This window comes from Hibiscus syriacus, unplaced genomic scaffold, assembly GCF_006381635.1.
Source record: "Hibiscus syriacus cultivar Baekdansim isolate YM2019G1 unplaced genomic scaffold, ASM638163v2 tig00110557_pilon, whole genome shotgun sequence".
NCBI lineage: Eukaryota > Viridiplantae > Streptophyta > Magnoliopsida > Malvales > Malvaceae > Hibiscus > Hibiscus syriacus.
The window spans coordinates 1,873,947-1,888,119 of NW_024062780.1; the positions used below are offsets into that span (position 1 = coordinate 1,873,947).

General features: G+C 31.2%; 1 protein-coding gene across 1 annotated transcript; it reads right to left on the bottom strand.

The window, feature by feature from the left end:
- Positions 1 to 6,692: 6,692 nt before the first annotated feature.
- Positions 6,693 to 8,470, bottom strand: LOC120131993 (indole-3-pyruvate monooxygenase YUCCA6-like). The gene is made up of 4 exons (XM_039148848.1): positions 7,764 to 8,470; positions 7,254 to 7,502; positions 7,013 to 7,135; positions 6,693 to 6,899 (listed from the first exon to the last, which is right to left on the bottom strand). The coding sequence occupies exons 1-4, from the start codon at positions 8,460 to 8,462 to the stop codon at positions 6,693 to 6,695; spliced, it is 1,278 nt and encodes a 425-aa protein (XP_039004779.1). The 5' UTR covers positions 8,463 to 8,470.
- Between the last annotated feature and the right edge of the window lie 5,703 nt (positions 8,471 to 14,173).

Below are 14,173 nucleotides of genomic sequence, written 5' to 3' on the forward strand. Positions count from 1 at the left end.
CTATATATATATATATATATATTTAAAAGTAAATACTTAATATAACCCAGTTGGTCCATTAATCAATCATTTCTAGGCTGTGCTCCTTCTGGGGGGGAAATATATATTTATTAATACGCATGCTTGAACAATGAGAAAGGAACAAGTAACATGGCAGCAAATGGATCAGTAATTGAGTGGGAAAAGGAAAGATAGCTTGAATGAGTTGCACTTGTTTGAAGAAGATTGTAACTACCTGGAGAGCAATCCTACTTACACCCAATACACTCATCTTAAGAGAAAGTGCATACCAAAGAGGGAGGAAAGGTGAACAAGTGGGTTTTGATGCTTTGCTTTCGCCAAGCACATATTAGAAAGAAGCCTTGGGAACTTTCCTCTTTCTCAGTGGTCACTTACATGGAGAGAAAAAAATAGGTTTAATGTCAAAAAAAAACGTGACTAGCGTTTGATTAGATAATTAATTTGGTCTTTATTTTTTGGGAGTATTTTGATCTTTAACGTTTTATTTTGAAACAAAATAACTATTTTGTGAATGAAAAGCGTTAGTCCAACACTATAAAGATGGTAAAAAAGAGTCAAAATGACTATATAATCATATAATCAAATATTATGAGTTTTTATCTTAAAATCGGAATGATGAGACCAAAATATTTTAATAAAACGTTAGTAGTATGCCATATAAATCTTGGAGACTGATATAGAGAGTAGCACTGCAAAAATCTGTAGGATCAGAATGGGATAAAGTGGTGAGAAAAGAAAAAGAAAAAGCAAGAAAGCTAGCTAGCTAGCTTCTTCAACTTTTAATCACAGGGGGTATGAGATTACGGGGCAAAGGAGCTTTCTTCTTCCTCCCTTTTTTCCCTGCTGGCTGGGTTTTGGATCATCAATAAAGAAAGAAAAAGTGCACGAGCTTGGACCCTGCAAACCGCCTTTGGGATATCGTGCATGTGATTAGAAAGGCGATGAGAGTGGCGGTCCCAAAGATCGGTAGCACAGTTCTGCGTGAAGTGGATCTCTCCCTTAGTGCGACATTATCGTCGTTCATATCATTGATCTGATTCGAAGTCTGTCCATTTCATCTCTTTGCATGCGCTTTGCTCGTCTTGCCCTTATCACCCACGTACGCCACCACCTTCTGCAGAAAAAATCCAAGTTATCCACGACCTACACTTTGTGTTTCAATTGTTTAAGCATAGTTAACGTAAAGATTTTTGAGGATCATAAACCAATTAATATGGATATATATCGTCCCATCTCAATCGTGAACCAATGCAGTTGACATGCTGATGATTGACTCGTTACATCTTCTGGGAAATACCTGTTTAATCAACCTACCCCAGCACTGCAATGGTGAAACATCAATTCTAGCTTAGCTTTTTTTAATGGGAAACTGTTCGAAGTTCCACCCACGTAAGGAGTTATGATTAAATATTGGGAGGAACAAAGTATTTAATTTCATAATAATAAAAATTTATTGTGTATTTAATCTAAAAAAATTAGAGGGACAAAAACCTGATTTTATTGAAATATAAACTGATTAGAACCTAAAATTAGGAGTGTTCAAAAAACCAAACTAATTCGGTTAACCGACCGAACCAAATTAGTTCGATTAATTCGGTTCGGTCGATTAACCGAATTAGTTCGGTCAGTTAACGGTTAAAAAAAATTTAGAATTTGTTTAACGGTTAATTCGGTTCGAATTCGGTTAATTAACCGAAATTAAATATTAAATATATTATATATAACATATAGACTCAGCCCAAACCATTTAAAACTCAATTAATAATTTAAGATCTAATAACTTTTAAACCTAAATCAATATTAATTAATTTAAAATTTTATATAAAATTTTATTTTATAATTATATATTATTTAAATTAATTGTAAACTGTTTTTTTAATTAAAAAATATTAAATATATTATATAACATATGGGCTAAGCCTAAACCATTTAAAACTCAATTAATAATTTAAGATCCAATAACTTTTAAACCTAAATCAATATTAAATAATTAGAAAATTTATCTGAAATTTTTATTTTATAATTATATATTATTTAAATTAATTATAAACTTTTTTTTGAATTAAAAAATATTTAATTTTTATATAAATTATAAAATTTAAAAAAAAAAATCGGTTAATACAAATTAACCGAAATTTATTCGGTTCGGTTAATATTTTCGAAAAAAAGTTCGGTTCGGTTAACGGTTAAAGAAAAAAAAAAGTTTGGTTAATTCGGTTATAGTTAATTCGATTCGATTCGGTTAGGTTTAAACCGAATGAACAGCCCTACCTAAAATGTTATTAAATCAAAAATATTGGGAAGGGGAAGAGCCCCTCCCATTGCCCACCAACCCTTGTATATTATTATTTTTTGATAATACTATATAGATACATAAAATCAAATCTTTATACCTAAATTATAGATAATTCACTTTATTTTTTTTACATATATAGCAGTTAGCTAGTTTTATAACAATTTTTATTAAGTATATATCGACTGCTTGGGATGAAATTAAAATGTTTAAAAATTTAGAACCAATTTAAAATTATGATGATAGTTCGGGAGTAAAATTAGAATTGTCAAAAGTTTAGTGATCAATTCAAAATGAAAGCCATAATTTAAAAATAAAATTAAAAAGTTCAAAAGTGTGAAGACCGATCTAAATTGGGGTCATAATTTGAGTAGTGTGTTGAAATTTAACCTTTTTTAGTTTAGATAGAAGGTTACCGTCATAAGGTTGTATACAAAATTGTAAAAACACCCATAAATTCACAGCAGTCAATCTTATGCTATAAAGAAGAAAATCAATTATAAAATAAAGAGCAAAAAATACAAACTGCATAGTTTTGTCGTTGAAATAATTTTTAATTATTTTATTTAAAATTATAAGATTGTGAAAATAAATATTATTGTAATATTATTTAGACTTAAGGTTCACTTTTGTTCTTGCAATAAGCCTAAATTATTAATTTTGTCTTTATTTTTTTTTTCATCAATTTAACTCTCGAAGTTGTTTAGTATATTCATCCTAACCCTTGATGCCCATTGATCATTTTAACTAACATAAATGTGGGTCTTCTGCGTCTGTGGATTAAGAGGTTAGGAAAAATATTTATTAAACATAATGGTTAGAACAAATTGTCAAAATTTTATTATTTATTTCAGTGAGACTAAAGAATTAGGTCAAATTTTTGAAGGAAATTTTCCCCTAACACCTATATCTAGTAAATATTTTATTATTTATTTTTTTATATATGTCACGTCATCATCAAACTACATCCATAATATTAGCGGATCTAGGATTTGCTGGTGTTGATAAGCACATAAGACAATTATGTTATTCAAAAGGGTTAGAATGACCACCCTAAATAATTTCGATGGCTAAATTGATGCAAAAAATGATAGGGAGAACATTGATAAATTAGTTTTTAATATATGGGCAAAAGTGACTTTAAGCCTCTTATTCATTTTTATTAATATAATTTTCTATAATTAAAATAATATTAATTTAACCCGTGGCATAACTTAAATAAAAGTTTTTATACATAATGTATATGTATATATAACTAAATTATAGATAGCAAAGGCGAGAGAGGTAGTTGGAAATGAATAGTAGTACTAGGAGAATGGTCCAAGCAAAGCTATATCTCACCAGCATGTATACATCTACAAAGATGGGTTTTAACCAACACATGATAGTTAGGCTCCCAATGTTGAACTTGATTGAAAACGACCAATTATTACCCATTCTTTTTAGGGTAAGTTACACATTTAGTGTCTAATCTATTAATTTTGAGTCCACTTTAATATTTTAATTTTTAATTTTTTTAAAATTATACTTAAACTTTAATTTTTGTTTCATTTTAATATTTCACCGTTAAAAATTTTAGTTTTTGTTTTATTTTAGTACTCGTTCAAAATTTAACGTTAAGTTTTGAAAAAATTAAAAGTTTAGAGTATTAAAATGGACAAAAAAATGATAGTTTAAGTAATAAACGCGTTAAGATTTTAATGATATGGTACTAAAATAAAATTAAAACTAAACGTTAGGGGTGATTTAAAAAAAATCAGATATTAAGATAAACTAAAACTAATAATTTAAGTATTAAATACATAATTTATTTTTTTATCTTATGCAAAAGCTGCCCTTCTTTCACCAATTCCTTTGTTCGTTTATAAATTTCTTGCTTCTATAATTGAGGGATGATATGTTTTAATGCTTTAATTATTAAAATATGAATTTAATTTATTTTCTTTATAATTTTTTATTATTTGATTTAAAGACCTTTATGACAGGCCATCTTTCAAATCCAAGTGATTTGTCAAAACAGCTTTTGCAGATGACAAATAATGGCTGCAACAGATCTATCTTTCCCTTTTTCCGGTGAGGATTGAGGAAGCTTTACGTACAACTATTTTTGACGTTTAGCTCAGAGCATAAGGTTCTTACCTTTAGGGTACGCTTCGTTCACGAAATATAAGATTATCAGTGAGAATAAAAGATTACCAGAGAATATGATTACTGGAAATGTTGTATTTTATGTTTGGTTGGTTTAGTAGGAATGTAAGATTATCGTGTTTGATTAAAGGAATAAAAGATTATTGGAATGTATATTTGACCAATTTATCTTTATTATATATTTGTATAATATTACAAATTGTAAAATATTTATAAATTTTCTTTAAAAATTAAATTCATAATATTTATATAATTTTTTTACAAAATTAAAAATATAAAAAATGTTTAATGAAAGGGTAAAAAAATTTAACCCCTGAACTTCATATAAAATTTTAATTATAGATTTTTTTTGTAAATTTAAAATAATTTAAGGATAAATTTGTAATTTAACCTTCGTAGAATTTTTATTATTCAATGACAGAAGAATGATATTTTTGAAAAAAAATAATAATTTAAGGGCATTTTAGTCCAAAACGCCTGTAATGTTACAATACCTAAGGGAAGAGAGGTAATGACATTCCCGGTAATATACCCAAAAAAATCTACTATTGGTAATAAAACATTACCGAGAATGAGATTCCCGACCAATCAAACATGGGGAAGTGGGATTCCCATCCCATAGGAATCCCACAATACTTGAACCAAACACCCCCTTATGGTCATGGGATCGAGTTCCACGAAAGGTATTTCATAATTCGAAGGTCTCTTACGAAAGCTGCTCTCAACCTGGCGTTGGGGGAAGCCTACTATCCTACCTCCCCTTATCCCATTACATATGGGAATAAGGGTCAGCTAATTTTTTTTTTATTTTGACATTTAATGAATTAAAATATTTCATGTAAAAAAGTAATTTTATAAAAAATATTTAAAAAATAATTACAAGTGAAAGGTAAATGATTTGTATATAAATTTATAGTTTTATATTTAATTTTAAATAATAAGTATTAATTATTTTATTTAAAGATTATATAAAAAATAGAAAAAAGTAAATGTTATAATGATGATGATAATTAGTTTATGAAGTAGAATATTTTAATATTTTTTTATTGAATTGTTTTTTGTTTAGTCCATGCCGTCAATCTAGTTATATGTTTTACAATAAGGTAGGTATGCTCATATTACTATTAGTTCTATTTTAATAACCTTTTGATTTGGTACCTATATCTTATCGACCAAGAATATTGTTTTTATTGATATATATATATATATATTTAAAGGTTGAAAATTTGTATGCATTAATCATTTTTAGTATATACAATATTTGACGTAGACACGAAACAAGTAATTTCAGTGATTAAAATATTATTGTTATCTCTTGAAGTTTCAAGTTCTAATGCAATATTTTATAGAATCATTGATTGTCAAATGAATTACTCGTCTAGCTCAGTTGGTAAGAGCGCAAGGCTCTTAACCTTGTGGTCGTGGGATCGTATCCCACGGTGGGTAATTCATAATTTTTGACTGTCGAAGGTCTCCCACGGAAGTTGTTCTTAATTTGGCGTTGGGGGCAGCCTACTATCCTACCTCTCCCTTATCCCATTACATATGGGAATAGGGTCAGCTAATTATTGATTGTCAAATAATTGAGATTCATTCGTACAAATTATGTATTGTAAAAGACTTGACATGCATTTTCTAAACAATAAAACTTCAAAATAATGATTGAATTTCCAAATATACAACACTCTTAGGATGTAAAATTTAGTGAATTAATTTTTAAATTTCAGGCTCTCTTGTAAAACAAAACCTATTTTATACATACAGCACCCAAATTCTCACCAAGCTACCCCTACAAACGAAAAGGTATCATGCCTAATTAGAGGAGATTGGTAAAGTACAAGATGCACGGATAATTTTAGGTCCCCACAATCCAAACAAAAAACCAACCCTTAAAACACGAATCGAGTGACCTTAATAGTAAATGAGTCGTTGTTATTCTTTGAGATCCCGGGTTTAAGCACTAAGAATGTTAGTGGTGTCGGCATTCTATGTCAAATGATTGAGAGTTAAACATATATTGCCTTTACTCTCCCTTAACTCTTTTGACTTGCCTCTTCCCGGGGCAATAAATCAATCAAAATCCACTGCAATGTCCATATGTAGTGTGTTATATGGTATCTTCGATCACCAACCAAAAATCTGACCATCTTAATTAAAAAAAACCCAGAAAATTGCAGCCAAATGAAAAGAAAAAAGAATCAATGACGGATGAACATGAACATGAACATGATCATGATGAACGAGTGAAGGCCGTACGATGTTTGGCATCATGTTTCCAACACCGTTCGATGTCATCTGCGATCCTCTTGGCATCCATTGATGTACCTAGCAATCCACGTTTAGTGAACCCTACGGCGTATAACCCATTTTCACCTTTCCACCCATTAGGGAATGGCCTTCGAGGGTACCCATCTTTCTCTGAGAACATCTCTCCTTCCTGTCAATATTTTTCAATTCCCACTTTTTCTTTAGCCTTTTCAACCCTTTTTTGCATCACGTTGCAACTATTTAAAAAAAAGAGGGAAATAAAGATAAAAGGGGAAGGTATACCTTTAGCCAGGAGGGTACGTTACTTTTGTAACCAGTTGCTAAAATGATTGCTTCAAAGCTGTCGGTTTCACCATTAACGAACTCCACTGCAAATCGTTTTAGGCGTTTGATGCTCGGACATACCTACAACATCAACAGTTGTCAATCAAACACAGTTTGTAGGATCAATCAAACACTGGTTTGAACAGAAAAAGAAGAAAAAAAAAAGGTGATGTGATCTGAATGAGAAAAGGGAAAGTACCTTAATGTCTCCATTTTTTATGCTGGCTAGCGTGCCAACATCTAAGACCGGGGTCTTTCCGGACAGATTCTTGAGTTCCAAGGGACCCAATCGTGGTCGTTCCAAGCCGAATCGAGCGGTGTCACCCAGCATGAACCACGATACGATCAGCAATAAGCGGTCGACGAACCGAATGGGGAGCCACTTGAGCAACCACATGGACAACCCAAAAGTTGATCTTCCCAGCATCTCTCGTGGAAGGACGTGCACCTTCAGTTCCATAAACAAAGAAAAAAGGATTTATTAATGGACTAAAAAGAGAGGACGTTTCAGTTCCTTAACTGTGGAGTTTGTCTCTTTAGTCTTTTCCAGGTGGGAAAAATTAATCATGGGTACAGAAAAAGGTAAAGATTCATGATGATTACGACAAGATATGATCTTAGCTATGTTGAGAAATCCTATTTTCTTGTAATAAAACTTCATCATAAATCAGTGGGGGGAAAAAGGGGAAAGATTAGTGGTAGTTCTTACTGCATCTCTGACCACAAGTGAAGGCCTGGCGTTATGATTGCAAAGATCCAAGCACACCTCCATTCCTGAGTTCCCACACCCCACCACTAAAACCCTTTTTCCTCTAAACTCCTCTCCACTTTTATACAAACTCGTATGCCTTATGTCCCCACCGAATTCACCCTTCCCTTCCATCTCCGGCACCACCGCCTCCGCATTCTCTCCCGTCGCCGCCACCAACCACCGGCACACGTACTCCATCACCTCCCCCTTTATCCCAACGCTTTTGACGCGCCAGAACCCCAGCACCGCGTCGTACTCGGCCCGTGAAACCGTCTCATTGAACCGTGGTTCGATACCAAACTCCCTAGCGTACGCTTCCAAGTAGTCCACGAACTGTTGCTTGGTAGGGTAAGTAGGGAAATCAGCAGGGAACCCCATGAGGGGAAGCTCGCAGAACTGTTTAGGCAGGTGAAGTTGTAGGCGATCATAGGTCTTGAGTTGCCACAACGACGCTATGCACTTAGATCTCTCTAGGACTACACTCGGAACCCCTTTCTCTTTTAAGCAAGCGGCCGTGGCTAAACCCGAAGGCCCTGCACCCACGATAAGTGGCCCCGGAACGCATATGCAACGCCAAGACGACGACGTAGTATTCATCTTCTCCATGAACATGGGATCGTGAGCTTGTTTTCCTCGTATTTCTCTCAAGCAATCCATGAACAGAGCGCAATCTTCTTATATCTTTCCTTGTTAGCTATACGTAGCTAGCGCACAGCTAAATAGCTTAAAAACTAAAGGTATTAATTTCGGATAGGATGTGTATATAAATAGTAAAAACTAAGAAATATACATGCTTAGTGGGATTCACTTTTTTTCCTCTAAAAAACCCTAAACTAATAATCCCAAATGGATTATGTCATTAAAGTGAGATTAGTGTAGCAAATTGTAGGTAGGATTCTCACAGGATATTGAGATTTGATCATGGTTGGCAATGATATATAGGACCAAGTTGGGGCATGGTGGGCTTGTGAATCATAGCCAAGATGTCCTCCACATCCAATGGTATTCGATTTGGACTATTATTATTAGGATATTTTTTGATTCCAGGGGCCGCTTCTGTGATCAGGGGATATTAGATCAAAGGCAGTTCTTTCGTTTCTTTTAGAACTAACGCAAAAAAAAAAGGGTAATATTGCATGTGCATCTGGTTTAGTTTTATGATTAAGTTGCCTCCCATCAATATTGATTCAGCTTGTTTTGTTTGACAGGACTAGCTAGAGGGCGATATTCAGGGATGTATTGAGGGGGACGGTTGGGGCATCTGAAATTATAAAATTATTATATATTTTAAATTTTTTATATGGATTTTCTATTGAAAATATGTTTTTATCCCTTGAAATTTTATAAATTCAAGTTCGCCCCTAAAATTTTAAAAGTTCAAATTCGCTCCCAATAAAAAATCATGCGTCGACCACCGGCGGTATTTATGCTTCAATGTTCCGAACTTGATTTCAAATTTGAATTGCATAGAGGAAATTATGAAGTGGGATGTGTATTTGCAAATGGAAATGGTGGCGATTACGGTGGGGATGGATGAGTGGCACTAGCATGTACGGAATTTGGATGGAACTTGAGAGAAATAGAAATACAATGATGAATTGTTTACTTTTAAATTAAAAAGGGGCCTAAAATGTATTAAAATAAAAAAGATATCAGTCCAAGACTTTATTTGTATAGTTTCAAAATTAAGAGGATCCTAAAAAGTAATTGTACGAAAAAAAATGAGAGGATATTGTCTTGTTCACGTAACTTCAAAAATAAGAGGATTTAAAAAGCATTCGAGTCAAAAAGAACTAGAGGAACAAGACTTAAATTATCTAGCTTTAAAACTAGAGGGACCTAAAAACAATTAAACCCTAAATTCCTCTCACATTACTCGTATGAAAAAAAATAATAAATAGGGAACTGTTTCGTAGCCATGCATGGACTGGGTAACAAAGTAGGCATTTAGGCAAGCAAAGAAACCAGTAAACTCTATGATGAGTCATGAAATGATATTAGAGTTGATTTATGACCAAATGAAATCAATCAGTAGGATTGTATCAACGACCAGCAAATTCATCTAGCAAACTTGAGTCTTGTCACACTTCAACTCCCTATCAATCATTGATTTATATATATATAAAACTTCATGTAATACACCTACATACACATTGTTGCCAACTTTTTTTTTTTTTGGGTTAAAGAACTGTGATAAAAGATCCAAGTCAAATTGAAGCAGGTAATATAGGGTGTTCAAATTTCGTTTAAAATCGATTTAATCAAAGTTTTTCTTGTTAATCGATTGGTTAATTTTAAATTCATTCGATTAACAGCTAATGATTTTTCAAACTTTTTTTATAGGTTAATTCAGTTCGAAATCAACCGGTAAACTTAATTAACCAACATTATTAAATATTAATATATTATATTTTTATACATTACTTAGCCTTAAGAATGTTTAAATTTTGGTTTTAATTGAATTAACCGAAAAAATAAAATATTTTAATATATAATCGATATTATTTCAAAATTTCAGTTAATTCGGTTAACCGATCGATTAACCAAACTTTATCCAGTTTGATTAATTATTTTCTAAAAAATTTCAATTCAGTTAATGATTAAAACGAAAAAAAATCAATTAATAAAGTTTTGAAAGTCTGATTAACCGAACCGACTAATTGAACAAATCAAAATGATCCCAGTCAAACTCTAATTACCGTTTGATCTCGCTCCTGTCCTCACTGAATTTGTCTCAGACTCGGTCATCCCTTTTTCACGGCGTAATGAATGTAAAATTACAGGAACGTGTCCTTCTTCGCTCCTTATTTTGTGTGTGTTGGGGGGTGGTAATTTTGTATGCATAAGAATGATCACTTGATATAGATTTTAACTCAATTGAATCTAATAAAAACGTTTTTTTTTAAAATTTGAATGCAGATTGGTTCTTTTAAGAAAAAAATTGGGACGGGATGAAATCGGGGATTTTAAGGATAAAGTCAAAGGATCAAATTGAATAAAATACAAAATTGATGGATTAAATCATAAAAGATATTTTTTTTCAAAATTAAGAATTGAGGTTACACGTGTACTATAAAGTAATTGAGGAGCGTGTAATTTAAATTTAATAAAAATACATTTATAATAAAAAAGTAAAAACTATAGATCAAATCTCAAAATAAACAAATTATTTAACTAAATGAGATTTTTATTACACTACAGGAGTAAAACGGGTATTAAACTTTTTTATTGTTTAGAGAAATTACCTAACACACTTTAAATTTGTTATGAACTCCACTAAATTGAAAGCTTCATTTCCATCTACGTGCATAGTTAGGGATGGAACGAGGGGAGACAGTCATCCCCTGAAAATTTAAAATCATTATATATTTTAGATTTTTTGTTATGTATTTTTTTATTAAAAAATTATTTTTGACATCTAAAATTTTATAAATTCAATTTCATCCCCGTAATCTATAAATTCAAATTCAGCCCTAACTTAAAATTCCGCATCCGGTCCGCCCCTATACATAGCAAAGGCATCATGAGATATTTAATCTAACTTGTACAATTTTATAATCAATCCCGACTTCACCACTATCCTTGTATGATGAAATGTGATATAATATTTTAAATTAGTCGACGAAATTAATTGTCTAATACGAATGCTGGTTGGTCCATTAATAAAAAAGTGGGGGTTTCATCATAATTTTGGGGCATTAGATATTGTGCTAATAAAAAAATGTGTTTAACCTAATAAAAGATCCTCTCCCAGGAATAAAAAAACAATTGGAAGGATCATATGCAAAACACCAAAACACACTTAAGAGAGAATGTGATGTCTAGCGTGATTAAACACAGTAAAAAGCTCTAAAAGTTAGGATTTAAACTCAGGGTTTCAAATCACGGTCGCGTTTTCTGTCATTTCGGGTTACCGTGATTGTGGCCGTCGTGGGCTCTATCGAGCACAATAGCAGGTGTAGTGGGTAACTCAGACGGCGACGAAACCACTATATCGCGGACGAAATCACGTTTTCGGACCATGATTTGAAACCTTATTTAAACTATTATTTATTCTTCGTAATCTTTTATATTCGTGTCTTGTACATATAAACAAAGCAATAAAGACAATGGATAAATATTGAACAAAATTCCATTCATTCCGTTGTTGTACCCATTGAATGGAATCAATAACAGGGATATGTTTTTAATCTTTTTCTTGTATGTTATTTCTAATCTTAAGGGATTGATTTTCTATGTTAATAGTTATAAAAATATGTCATAATTAAGTATTTAATTTACTATTATGGTTGTAAAATTTTTATTATAATTATGGGTATTTCCACTTTTTAAATAAAATCAATAGTTTTCATTTGCATAAAAAAATAGTTGTTGGATTATTCTTCAATTTTTTGGGATAAATTACGCGTTTAGTATATAAATTATCAGTTTTGGTTCGTTTTAGTACCTAAACTTCCATTTTTTTCCAAAATCATACCTAAAGTTTAGTTTTTATTTCATTTTACTACCCCATCGTTAAAATCTTTTATTTTAATACCCCATTCAAAATTTAGTGTTGAATTTTGAAAATGTTGAAGGTTTAGGTACTAAAATAGACAAAAAATGATTATTTAGGTAGTTAACGCATTAAGTTTTTAATGACAGAGTACTAAAATGAAATGAAAATTAAACGTTAAGTATGATTTTTTAAAAATTAAAAGTTTAAGTATTAAAATTGACCAAAACTAATAGTTAATATACTAAATGCATAATTTGCTCCTATGTTACAGCAAATTACATAACATAGAATCTTTGTGGATCATATTAGTGTATATATATTATTCCACATTCAAAACTTTCTTTATATTTACCCAAAGAGGCTAAGAATCTGCTTTATGTTTTAAATCACTCAAAACTTGATTAGACAGTCGTGGGGGACTTGTCTTCTTTTCTTTTCCCAATGATTTAAAGTGCATTTTCCCCCTTAAGACGAGTAAAGAATGTAGTATGTATATAATATATTATATTTTAGGCTAAACTACTAATTTAGTATATAAACTATCAGTTTTGATGTGTTTTAATACTTAAACTTTTGATGTTTTCAAAATCATACTTAATGTTTAGTTTTTGTTTCACTTTAGTATCCATCATCAAAAACTTAACGGACGAGCTAACGGGTATAGCTTTGTTGGACGGATGACCAATCCAAACAGTGAATCACAAGAGAATGATGAGACAACCAACAAAGTAAAGTTTCAGGCCCATCAGACGGTTGACGACGGAGATCAAAAAATAAAAAAATTGTAGAATGCATCGTCTATTTAGGGAGATTAAGACATTTTTTGATGAAACGGAGGCCGAAATCACTTTGGAAAGGTGGGGATTAGAAAGATTGGGCTTCATTGGACGGCATATATGACGACCGAAGCCTATAGACGCGGAGGCCGACGAGCTCGTCCGTTAAGTTTTTTAACGACATGATACTAAAATGAAACAAAAATGAAACGTTAGGTATGGTTTTAGAAAAAAATAAATGTTTAGGTACTAAAACGGACTAAAACTATTAGTTTAGATATTAAACGTGTAATTTACCTTATATTTTATTAAATAATAGTTGGATGAATTTCTTGTATTGTAAAGATTTGAACAGTTAGCTAAAGGATAATATAACTACAGAAGCAATAATTTGAGGATTAGGCATATGTTATTATAGAATAATATTATTTATTATCAAGCAATGGGATTATCCATCTCAATTTGGGCCATAATTTAGAATTATTAAAATAATTCACGGCTAAAAACCATTGTTAGTATATAGATCTGTAAACTTTAAAATTTTATATATTTTTTATTAATGATATAATTTCGAATCAAAATTTTATAATTTTATATCTTTAAATTTTCATCTTTAAAATAAAATCCTATATTTGTCTTTTTAGAGTTAAATGTATCATATGTGTCCAAACTATAGCTTTCATTTTGAATTAGTCATTAAACTTTTGAATATTCCAATTTCATGCTCAAACCATGACTCTTATTCTAATTTAGTCCTTGAACTTTAAAACATTCTAATTTCATACTTAAACTATGACCCTTCTTCTAAATTGGTCCCTAAACTATTGAATATTCCGCTTTCATCCCCAAATTCATCCAAATATGCAATTAGTTTCAACCGTGGTTTAACATAAATTTTGTGTTTTTGAAACATATAATAATATAATCTAATGATTTTGTTAACAAGGGATGTGATTACTATATATGTATAGTTTGGGATGAACTGAAATGTTCAAAAAGTTTTGGGGGACCAATTTAGAATGAAGGTCGTAGTTTGGTGGTGGAATTGAAATGTTCAAAAGTTTGAGAATTAATTTGGAACGAAAATCATAGTT